Raw genomic sequence first — 12,372 nt, forward strand, 5'->3', positions numbered from 1 at the left:
CCATGACAAAGTGGCATTTTGGGTTGTTAAAATGGCATTTTTGAACCGCCATTTTTACCCTAATAATAGCATTTTGGTTGGTTAAAATGACATTTTTGAACCGTCATTTTACGCCTGACAGTGACATTTTTTATCGTTTAAAAAAACAATTTTTACCGTCATTTTTATCGCGTTAAATAAATAATTTTGTGATTAAAATTTCACAATAGCAAAAAGTCATAATCCATAAATGAAATATTATATAACTCATAAATAAAATATTAATATAATACATAATTTTTTATTATTAAAAATCAAAAGTAATAACTCTTATACAAAACCTTGTCTTACTAAACTTACCAAAATACAAGCATTGCAATAAACACTAATCAATCAACTCTACCATCCACTTCCCTAAACTATGTTAATATCTAATAATATATTTAAATCATCTAATAAGTGCTGTTTTTACTACTTAGAATATGAATATACAAGATAAGTAACTTAGCTAAGTGATGATGAATAAGATTTGGAGGCCAAAAGTTTCCTCCTTTTGTAATTAACTTTAAAACAAGCCTGCCATAGTTTTTTGGTCTCTTGTGTGAGTTTCATCCCGAGAACTTGCTCCAACATCTTTGTTTCTTGCTCCAAATTGGTCAGTGAATCAATCATTCATGTCTGCTGAATAAATAAAAGGTTCTTACAATTAGAATAATTGTCACAATATGTGTTTTTCAAGTTGGTGTCCAAAATAGATTCCTATTATAAACATCAGTACCAAAATAGCTTACTCTTTCGAGTGATAAGTAGCTTATTTTTATATCTAACTATAGATAAATTGGTGGAGAGGTTATTAGCTTAATGTACTCAAGAATTCTTAATCTTACAATTAAGCAAGCCATGAAGAAATCATAGTACTATGTCATATGTGAATGTGAATAATGATAAAACGGATCGCTTGTAGATTCAATGATGATCATTGATCACTACTATGGTTTCATGTCCACAGATACTGATTCAACCCCTGCAAAAATAAAATAAAATAAACAAATGAATAATTACTACAAATTAATTAAATGTTATTTATTAATATGCTGAATAAAATAAGAGATGCGATGGTAGAATTATTTCAAGTACCTGAAATGCCAGAGACAGTTTTATTAGGACTAATATTAACAACACAAATCAATAAAAGATTTTATTAGGACTAATATTAATATATCATACATGAAACGAAATAATTAATATATTGCAATCAACATTAGTAAAACCTGGCATGAATAAGTGTTGCAAGTTTGCAACAAAATTACTCCAATAAACATATCTATGCCAAATCTGGCCTCTAATTTATATTATGCGATAGCAGTTGCTGATATAAGATTATTGTGTTTCAACATGCACTTCTGCATAATTTATTATTTTCTTTTATTGAACATTTGTCACCAGAAACACAAAATTAATAGAATTTGAATTTGGATGACTTTGTCAGCATGAAATTAGTGTGATTGATCGATATAACAAAACAAAAGAGGAGCATAACCCCCTTGGAAGTTTAACCTCTGAGATGAAGGTATTTAAATATCTTACACCGCCAGCAATCAAGTTCACTATCAAGATATATCTGTATGCTTAAGGAATTATAATCATATAAATATAAATTATTAAAACCTTAATTAGAATAGAGAAATATCATATTGTTTTATATTTATATATTTTGTAGTAATCTATCATATTGTTTTATATTTATTAAAAGTAAAAGGGACATTGGACAGTCATCTATAATCAATGAAATGGAAGAAACAAAGTTTGACTTTCATCAAATTGAAGAAACAATCCTACTACGCATATATCCTTGTACTTGTCACCGATTTGACACACTATATAAATACTTGTAGGATCCATTAAATATTATTCACTATTGATCAATATCAATTAATGTCTCCATTAAAAAGCTTTTAACCTCCATCACAATATCAATTAATGTCTAAATTGTTAGAGAATTAAATAGAAGATAAATCACAAGAATTTCTAATAGCAAGATTGAAAAAGGAAATAAATGCGGACATATAAATAATCTTATCTTTGATAAACGTACTCTACATCTTTGGCACTTAATTCTATCACAAGGTTTGTATTAAGAACCTCTGTAATACCTATGGAGAAAGAATAACCCCCTGCATTCTGCAAAGATGAAAATAAGTTAGAAATAATATATAATGGAATATATTAACTTGTCAATTTATAAATATAAATTAAATAAAAAAATATACAACTATTGCAACATAACTGGATGCTGATTTATCCTTTCAAATTGTCCTTCCAAATCATAGAGTGGTGTCTGATTCCTACTTAGGCGGTTCAAATCAGCCTGTCAATAATAATACTAAAATCTCTCAGATTTTCAGTAACTATTAAGAAAATTGTACTTTAAAGTATAATGTTGAAGTTACTGGCCTCCCAATAATTCCAGAGTTGATTGTGCAATGAAATAGAATGACAAAAAGGTAAGCGACCATCCGAATATGCTATAAACATCAGAGTTATAGGCTGATTACATGTACATACTTTTCAGCATAATGAAGGAGGTACAAGTACATGAGCTTCTTCACTTCCAATGATTGAGAAGCAACATTTTTAACAATCTGCAATTTTTCGTTCAATGAGTAAATGGAGGGAGAACAGAACGTGAGAAAGAGTAAATGAGCAGCATATCATTTTCTAAAGCTACACATCATATTTATGCATACTCTAATTATTTCCCAAGCAATCGAGGTACTCTTTGGATTAACTGTAAGGTAAAATCCTGCAATATTAAAAGAAGAATAACAAATTCACAACATAACTAGTTCATTATGTAGTTTCAACTAAGCTAAACAAAAAGAAAGCCATTTAAGGTATGTTTGGTACCGGAAAAATAAAAGGGTTTGGTGTTGGTCACCAAAGAAAGCTTGAATTCAAAATTTTCTTTGCTTAATTAATGAATGAATCTATCTATCCATAGTAATAATAAATGAGTTGTCTGACACTGCATTTACTTCTTCTACATTTCTGATTGCAATCAAGTCTTACGTGTGAAGAAGTGAAGTGGTATTGCAAAACTTGCAATCCATTTTTGATGGGTGATATCATGTGGTGTATTTTAGTGTGAAAGAGAAATAATAGTGAGGTGAGGGGTGAAAAACTAAAAAGGCACAGTTCCGAGAATCAATGGTTGTCCTTGTCATGGAACATGACTTTGAGGTTAATTGAACGTGGTCACAACACTGAACAGAGATAAAAGTGGTGTCAGGTTTTTCTCTTTTACACAGAACAAAGCTAACACTCTAATCTAATCTAATAATATGCACTCAGTATGAGAAATCAAAAGTGATTAGTAGTAGCAATTAGTAAAAATGTGATTAACTTTGACAAGTCACAAGCTTTTGCAATTTGTGCATGTGATTAACTTCACAGCCTTTCTTACAGCTATAGCTGTAAAACCAGAAACAGAAAGTGTAGCCAGCCATCCTCTAACTGCACAACATTAACAACTCTCACCATTACATAGTAAACAAAAACATCAATTACACAAACAAATCTACATGAAACCAGGAATTTTTTCTTTGGTCCAAACTGTGTTCTTTTCAATTCTTATTTCACCCTACAACCATCCTTAATCCAATTAAAACCCCGCACTTTCTCCCCATATATAAGTTTATTCTAACCATAACAAGTTTAACCAATTAACCGAATGATACAAATGAAAGATTTCAATTGGAGCAGATTTTCTCATTTTCAGATTTTAAATGAATTTCTCTTTATCAATCGAGGTACAAAAATAAAATAAAATTTGCTATGGTTCAAGATGAAAATCAAGATGTAACTGAGTGCAAAATTAAAAGAGAGAATAAAGGAAAAGCGCAACAAGCTACTGAGAAACTATCCATAAATAACCGATGGAGAAATCAACGCTTATAAGTGAACAAAAAATGAATAATGAAAATTACATTATTGTGCTTATTTTCCTTCCCCTATCAAAACAAGAAGATTATAGTGCCACTTTAAAAGCCTCAAACTTCATCTAATTGGCTTGGCTAAAAGAGATTAGAACAGAACCAATAGGAACATATGTGACATGTAACAATGAATCAAAGAAAAATTCTCCCTATAATTTATATTTACATTGCATTTGAAGAGGCATAGATTTCTAGTGATAAAGATTAATCCCCTCACTAAAGACTAATAAAAGCCTTTTGAATTTTATACCTGAATAAAAGATCAATTTTATACCTAATTGACATAAATCACCACAGGAAAAGGATAATTATCTTACTCTCCTCCTTGGTTTCTTTTGAAAGTTGTTAACAGAGAAGAGCTTCTTCAAGACCTTCACATTCACCACCATGCTAGGCCTATTGATATTCTTAGTTGCTGGAACTAGTGCATCATTATTATTGTTATTATTGGCAAATCTTGATGAAGCTGGAGTAGCACATCTAAAATCAACAAATCTTCTATTATCACAAAACTTAATAATACTTTATCAAAAGCCTAGAAATCAAGGAAATTAGATTCTTAATTCGACAGTGAACAAAAACAAACCATTGATAGAAATTTAGGAATTTAAAAACCCTAAATTTTAGTAAAAAAGTGAAAAGAAGAAAGAAATACCTATGTGGCGCTGGCGAATGAGGACCATGGCGTGGTGGATTGACTTGGCCGCGCCGAACTTGAAGATGAGAGTCTGGAGGCGGAGCTCAAGGAAGTTCTCGACAGTGAGAGCGAGGACGTAATCGCGGAAGTTACACAGAAGGCAGCACCAAATCGCAGAAGCTCGCTAATGGCAGTAACAATGTTGCCTGCGGAGGTGAGGTGATAAACAGAGCAGCAAGGAGATGATAAGCGATGGCTAACCTTCAGATCGAAGCCAGAACAAGATCGTAGACACTCATTGAAGGCTGCGGCACGATGTTGATAGGTGTCGCGAGGGGATGAGAAGCCAAATCGAGAACCAGATAGAAGCTCGATGAAGGCAACAACAATAGCGTTTCTTGTAGCGGCGAGGAGATGAGAAGCGATGAGGGGATGAATGATAGTGAGGAAATAACTGGCAGCGAAGTGAGGTGAAGGACAATGGCGTGAGATGAACGGCGGAGAAAGATTAGGGTTCGTCATTTACATTACCCACAAACTCCTCATATATGCAGCAACACATCATCCAAATTAAAAGAGAAACGGAAAATGATCGAGGCGGTTTTAAACCGCCAGAATCAACTAAAACCGCTAGAAAAATATGAAAATTTTGGCAGAGACTAAAAACGCCGAAATTGGCAGAAAAAATGGCATTTTTGTGTAACCGCCATAAAATTATTGCCATTTTAATCCAATTTTTTTGTAGTGACCCTACACCGACCTCTGACCTACGAAGTCGGTTCTTGCCACGACTTGCTCTAAAGAATTCGGGAACGAAGATTAGCTGGCAGATAAGCACTCACTTAAATGAGTAACTGCCCCTAAAATCTCTCCACCCACTTCCAGGAGCCATATCCCAACTTCCCTAAGATAAAGGGACGGTTATTTCCCCTTAAATGGTGGAACTACTCCAACGATGATTATGGGTTCATCACTATAAATACACTGACACTCCTCAGGTATCACTAAGTCCCAATACTCTCTAGACCTGCTTATTCCCTTGCTAACTTAGGCATCGAAGTGTCTTTGCAGGTACCACCCCCCGCTCATTCATACTCACAAGTCGGACGGAGGCCCAGGAACGTGATTCCCTTCGAAGGCTTCCCTCTTTAGACGATTGGGCCAACCTAACGAGTCCAGCCCATTAATCTCTGGTTACCCATCGTAACATTGGCGCCGTTGCCGGGGACCCGAGAGATCAACCAGTGATGGCGGACAATTCACCCGAAGATGGTCATACAGCGTCCGACTCTGAACAAGAAAACCTAGACACCGGAAACAACGACGCGGACCTAACTCTTCACCAGGGAGCCAACGACCAACAGAGAGAAGGCACCTCTGGGTTGAAAAATCCGAAGGTAAACTCCTCAGAAGGACACGAATCAGGGAAGGAAGGGCCACCCCATGCCGCCGAGCTAATGGGGTTGGTCCATGGCCACCAAGGTCGTTTAGAACAACTGGAACAGGAGTTAGAGCGACAACGAGAGGTGGACCGAAATCTCAGGGAAGAAATAGAGCGACGAAAAGAGTTAGAGGAAAAACTCTTGAGGTTAGAATCTTCCCTTAGAAGTCGGAACTCCCGTAGCGACCGAGGGGAATCGCCCCTGGGGGGAGAGGATCCATTCACTGAGGACATAATGAAGGCAAAAGTTCCAAGAAACTTTAAAAGCCCTGATATGAACCTCTATGACGGAACCACGGATCCGAAGCATCATCTAAGCAATTTCAAAAGTCGGATGTATCTGGCTGATGCTTCTGATGCAACTCGCTGCAAAGCTTTCCCAACCACCCTATCGAAAGCGGCGATGAAGTGGTTTGATAGCCTCCCTCCAAGGTCGGTTACCAGCTTTGAGGACCTCTCGAGAAAGTTCTTGATGAGGTTCTCCATCCAGAAGGATAAAGTAAAGCATGCACCGAGCCTCTTGGGAATAAAGCAGGAGGTCGAAGAACCTCTACGGGACTATATGGAAAGGTTCAACAAAGCATGCCTGGAGATTCAAGACCTGCCCACTGAGGCAGTCATTATGGGGCTAGTAAATGGGCTTAGAGAAGGCCCCTTTTCACAGTCCATATCAAAAAGGCACCCCACCTCCTTAAGCGATGTACAAGAGAGAGCTGAAAAGTACATCAATATGGAGGAGAATGCCAGATTACGAGAGCCGGGTTGGCGACCTGGGCACCCTCCCACAATAAAAGAGAGGGAGAGGAAACCCAAGAAAAAAGAGGAGGTTGGTCTCGACAGACCAAGGAAATATCACTCTTATACTCCTCTAAAGGTTTCCATGGTGGATGTATATAGAGAAATCTGCAACACTGAAAGACTGCCACCTCCCAGGCCCATTAAAAATAAAAAGGGAGGAAGTCGCAACGAGTACTGTGAGTACCATAAGATCTATGGTCATTCAACAAATGATTGCTACGACCTCAAAAATATGATAGAAAAGCTGGCCAGAGAAGGTCAGCTTAATAGATATCTCATAGAAAGGTCGGACAATCATGGGAAGAGAAAGCGAGAGGATGGGGACAGAAGAGACCCACCACCTCAAACCCCCAAGAGACACATACATATGATCTCGGGAAGATTTGCGGGAGGAGGACTCACCAAGTCCTCTCGCAAGAGACACCTCAAGCGAGTTTACCAGGTCGGGAGTGAAGCCCCCAATCTTCCTACTATCTCATTTACAAAGGAGGATGGGCAAGGAGTAATCCCTGGACACGATGATCCAGTGGTAATAACCATGATCTTAGCCAATGCCCATCTCCACAGAACTCTAGTAGACTAAGGGAGTTCAGCAGATATCCTTTTCAAACCCGCGTTCGACAAACTAGGGTTGGATGAAAAGGAGTTAAGAGCCTACTGATGAGCGGATAATTTATACGCTTTTTGGCATTGTTTTTAGTATGTTTTTAGTAGAATCTAGTTATTTTTAGGGATGTTTTCATTAGTTTTTATGTTAAATTCACATTTCTGGACTTTACTATGAGCTTGTGTATTTTTCTGTGATTTCAGGTATTTTCTGGCTGAAATTGAGGGACTTGAGCAAAAAAATTATATTTTTCTTCATAATTTTTAAGAATGAATTCTAGTGTTTCATGATGATTTGTTGAATCCTGGCTGGCTGTGAAGCCATGTCCAAATTCCTTTGGACTGAGGATTCAACTAATCACTTCAATGCATGTAATAGCATACTAAAGCTTGGCTGGCTATTAAGTCATGCCTAACCCTCAGATTGGAGCTTTAGACTAAATAGCACAAGATTCCTGGAATTCATATTAAAAATTTTGGAATCCTTATTTTTCTTTTTCACATTAATTTTCGAAAAATCCAAAAAAAAATTAATAAAATCATAAAAATAAAAAATATTTCATGTTTCTTGTTTGAGTCTTGAGTCAAGTTGAAAGTTTGGTGTCAATTGCATATTCATCTTGCATTTTTCGAAAAATTCATGCATTCATAAGTTCTTCATGATCTTCAAGTTGTTCTTGGTAAGTCTTCTTGTTTGATCTTGATGTTTTCATGTTTTGTGTCTTTTCTTGTTTTTCATATGCATTCTTGCATTCATAGTGCCTATACATGAAAAATTTTTAAGTTTGGTGTCTTGCATGTTTTCTTTGCATTAAAAATTTTTCAAAAATAAGTTCTTGATGTTCATCTTGACATTCAAAGTGTTCTTGGTGTTCATCCTGACATTCATAGCATTCTTGCATGCATTCATTGTTTTGATCCAAAAATTTTTCATGCATTGAGTCTTTTTCATGTTTTTCCCTCTCATCATTAAAAATTCAAAAATAAAAAAAAAAATATCTTTCTCTTTTTCACTCATAAATTTCGAAAATTTGAGTTGCCTTTTTCAAAACTTTTTAAAATCTAGTTGTTTTTATGAGTCAAATCAAATTTTCAATTTAAAAATCTTATTTTTTTCAAAATCTTTTTCAAAAATCAAATCTTTTTCATTTTTCTTATTTATTTTCGAAAATTTTAAAAATATTTTTCAAAAATCTTTTTCTTATCTTTATCTCCTAATTTTCGAAAATAACATCATCAATTAATGTTTTGATTCAAAAATTTCAAGTTTGTTACTTGCTTGTTAAGAAAGATTCAAACTTTGAGTTCTAGAATCATATCTTGTGATTTCTTGTGAATCAAGTCATTAATTGTGATTTTAAAAATCAAATCTTTTTCAAAACTAATTTCAATCATATCTTTTCAAAAATATCTCTTTATCTTATCTTTTTCAAAATTTGATTCAAAAATATCTTTTCTAACTTCTTATCTTCTTATCTTTTCAAAAATTGATTTTCAAAATTTGTTTTAACTAACTAACTAACTTTTTGTTTGTTTCTTATCTTTTTCAAAACTACCTAACTAACTCTCTCTCTCTCTAATTTTCGAAAATATCTCTCCCTTTTTCAAAAATTCTTTTTAATTAACTAATTATTTTCATTTTTGATTTTAATTCTCGAAAATTACTAACCTTTTTCAAAAACTATTTTTGAAAATCACTAACTCTTTTTCAAAAATTATTTTCGAAAATTCTCTCTTTCTCTTATCTCTTTCTATTTATTTATTCATCTACTAACACTTCATCTCACCCAAATTCGAACCCCCTCTTCCATCTGTGTTCGAATTTTTTCTTCTTCTTTTCTTCTACTCACACAGGGACCTCTATACTGTGGTAAAAAGGACCCCTATTATTATTATTTTTCTGTCCCTCTTTTTCATATGAGCAGGAGCAAGGACAAGAACATTCTCGTTGAAGTAGATCCAGAACCTGAAAGGACTCTGAAGAGGAAACTAAGAGAAGCTAAGTTACAATAATCCAGCAAGCACCTTTCAGAAATTTTCGAACAAGGAGAGGAGATGGCAGCCGAAAATAATAATAATGCAAGGAGGATGCTTGGTGATTTTACTGCACCTAATTCCAATTTATATGGAAGAAGCATCTCCATTCCTGCCATTGGAGCAAACAATTTTGAGCTTAAACCTCAATTAGTTTCTCTGATGCAGCAGAACTGCAAGTTTCATGGACTTCCATCTGAAGATCCTTTTCAGTTCTTAACTGAATTCTTGCAGATATGTGATACTGTTAAGACTAATGGAGTAGATCCTGAAGTCTACAGGCTCATGCTTTTCCCTTTTGCTGTGAGAGATAGAGCTAGAATATGGTTGGACTCTCAACCTAAGGATAGCCTGAACTCTTGGGATAAGCTGGTCAAGGCTTTCTTAGCCAAGTTCTTTCCTCCTCAAAAGCTGAGTAAGCTTAGAGTGGATGTTCAGACCTTCAGACAGAAAGAAGGTGAATCCCTCTATGAAGCTTGGGAGAGATACAAAGAACTGACCAAAAAGTGTCCTTCTGACATGCTTTCAGAATGGACCATCCTGGACATATTCTATGATGGTCGGTCTGAATTAGCTAAAATGTCATTGGATACCTCTGCAGGTGGATCCATTCACTTAAAGAAAATGCCTGCAGAAGCTCAAGAACTCATTGACATGGTTGCTAATAACCAGTTCATGTACATGATGAGCGGATAATTTATACGCTTTTTGGCATTGTTTTTAGTATGTTTTTAGTAGGATCTAGTTACTTTTAGGGATGTTTTCATTAGTTTTTATGTTAAATTCACATTTCTGGAATTTACTATGAGATTGTGTGTTTTTCTGTGATTTCAAGTATTTTCTGACTGAAATTGAGGGACTTGAGCAGAAATCAGATTCAGAGGTTGAAGAAGGACTGCTGATGCTGTTGGATTCTGACCTCCCTGCACTCAAAATGGATTTTCTGGAGCTACAGAACTCAAAATGGCGTGCTTCCAATTGCGTTGGAAAGTAGACATCCAGGGCTTTCCAGCAATATATAATAGTCCATACTTTGGCCAAGAATAGATGACGTAAACTGGCGTTCAACGCCAGCTTTCTACCCAAATCTGGCGTCCAACGCCAGAAAAGGAGCCAAAACCAGAGTTGAACGCCCAAACTGGCACAAAAGCTGGCGTTCAACTCAAAGAAGGACCTCTACACGTGGAACACTTAAGCTCAGCCCAAACACACACCAAGTGGGCCCCGGAAGTGGATTTATGCATCAATTACTTACTCATGTAAACCCTAGTAGCTAGTTTATTATAAATAGGACCTCTTACTATTGTATTAGGCATCTTTTGATCAGCTTAGGATCTTAGGATCATCTTGGAACGCATTGTTCTTAGACCATGGGGGCTGGCCATCTCGGCCATGCCTGGACCTATCACTTATGTATTTTCATACGGTAGAGTTTCTACACTCCATAGATTAAGGTGTGGAGCTCTGTTATTCCTCAAAGATTAATGCAAAGTACTTCTGTTTTCTATTCAATTCATCTTATTTCGCTTCTAAAATATCCATTCGCACCCAAGAACGTGAGGAAGGTGATGATTATGTGTGACGCTCATTACCATTCTCCCCTATGAACATGTGCCTGACAAACACTTTCGTTCTACATGAAATAAGCTAGAATGAATATCTCTTAGATCTCCTAACCAGAATCTTCGTGGCGTAAGCTAGAATGATGGCGGCATTCAAGAGAATCCGGAAGGTCTAAACCTTGTCTGTGGTATTCCAAGTAGGATTCAATGATTGAATGACTGTGACGAGCTCCAAACTCGCGATTGCAGGACGTTAGTGACAGACGAAAAAGGATAGTAAATCCTATTCCAGCATGATCGAGAACCGACAGATGAATAGCCGTGCCGTGATAGGGTGCGTGAGCATATTATTCACTGAGAGGATAAGATGAAGCCATTGGCAAGGGTGATGCCTCCAGACGATTAGCCGTGCCGTGACAGGGCATTGGATCATTTTCCCGAGAGATGACCGAAAGTAGCCGTTGACAATGGTGATGTATCACATAAAGCCAGCCATGGAAAGGAGTAAGACTGACTGGATGAAGATAGCAGGAAAGCAGAGGTTCAGAGGAACGAAAAGCATCTCCATACGCTTATCTGAAATTCTCACCAATGAATTACATAAGTATCACTATCCCTATTTTATTAATTATTATTCGAAAACACCATTATCAATTTATATCTGCCTAACTGAGATTTGCAAGGTGACCATAGCTTGCTTCATACCAACAATCTCCGTGGGATTCAACCCTTACTCACGTAAGGTATTACTTGGACGACCCAGTGCACTTGCTAGTTAGTTGTATCGAAGTTGTGACAATTATGAATTAAGATCAGAGCACCAAGCTTTGGAGCCATTACCAGGATTTGTTCGAGCCTGGAGATCACAATTTCGTGCACCAAGTTTTTGGCGCCGTTGCCGGGGATTGTTCGAGTTTGGACAACTGACGGTTCATCTTGTTGCTCAGATTAGGTAATTTTATTTTTGTTTTGTTTTCAAAAATTTTTCAAAAATCTTTCAAAAATTTTCTCATCTATTTTCGAAAAAAAAAATGTTTTCAAAAATAAATTATTCTATGGCTTCAGAATTTTTAAGAATGAATTCTAGTGTTTCATGAAGCATGTTGAAGCCTGACTGGCTGTAAAGCCATGTCTCAATTCTTATACTCAAGAGAAGAGCTTCTTTATCTTTCTTAGCCAATTGGCTATTGAATGTAAGGAATGTTAGGCGTGTCATGTCTGAGTTACATACTAAAGCTTGGCTGGCTATTAAGCCATGCCTGACCCTTTCATTGGAGCTTTAGAGCATAAGATTCTTGGAATTCATATTAAAAATTTTGA

General features: G+C 36.1%; 1 protein-coding gene and 1 non-coding gene across 31 annotated transcripts; both read right to left on the bottom strand.

The window, feature by feature from the left end:
* Positions 1-260: 260 nt before the first annotated feature.
* On the bottom strand, positions 261-5,267 carry LOC112782725 (protein HAPLESS 2). 30 transcript variants are annotated; one of them, XR_011879155.1, is made up of 8 exons: positions 4,630-5,156; positions 4,292-4,454; positions 2,727-2,782; positions 2,545-2,621; positions 2,267-2,347; positions 2,075-2,160; positions 867-1,003; positions 261-660 (listed from the first exon to the last, which is right to left on the bottom strand). XR_011879155.1 is itself a non-coding variant. In XM_072230637.1 (7 exons), the coding sequence occupies exons 3-6, from the start codon at positions 2,512-2,514 to the stop codon at positions 997-999; spliced, it is 255 nt and encodes an 84-aa protein (XP_072086738.1). In that variant the 5' UTR covers positions 2,515-2,621; positions 4,292-4,454; positions 4,630-5,267; the 3' UTR covers positions 261-657; positions 867-996. The 30 variants fall into 30 exon arrangements, 16 of the variants coding, with proteins under 16 accessions (XP_072086738.1, XP_072086736.1, XP_072086733.1 ...); XR_011879163.1 differs by having other exon boundaries at positions 2,075-2,153; positions 2,535-2,621; positions 2,727-3,492; XR_011879158.1 differs by having other exon boundaries at positions 2,133-2,160; positions 2,535-2,621; positions 2,727-3,492.
* Positions 5,268-9,907: 4,640 nt separating this feature from the next.
* LOC112788698 (small nucleolar RNA R71) lies at positions 9,908-10,015 on the bottom strand. Its single transcript, XR_003196052.1, has one exon. It is a non-coding gene; the product is annotated as a small nucleolar RNA R71 (small nucleolar RNA).
* Between the last annotated feature and the right edge of the window lie 2,357 nt (positions 10,016-12,372).

The sequence above is a fragment of the Arachis hypogaea genome, chromosome 20 (assembly GCF_003086295.3).
Source record: "Arachis hypogaea cultivar Tifrunner chromosome 20, arahy.Tifrunner.gnm2.J5K5, whole genome shotgun sequence".
Lineage (NCBI taxonomy): Eukaryota > Viridiplantae > Streptophyta > Magnoliopsida > Fabales > Fabaceae > Arachis > Arachis hypogaea.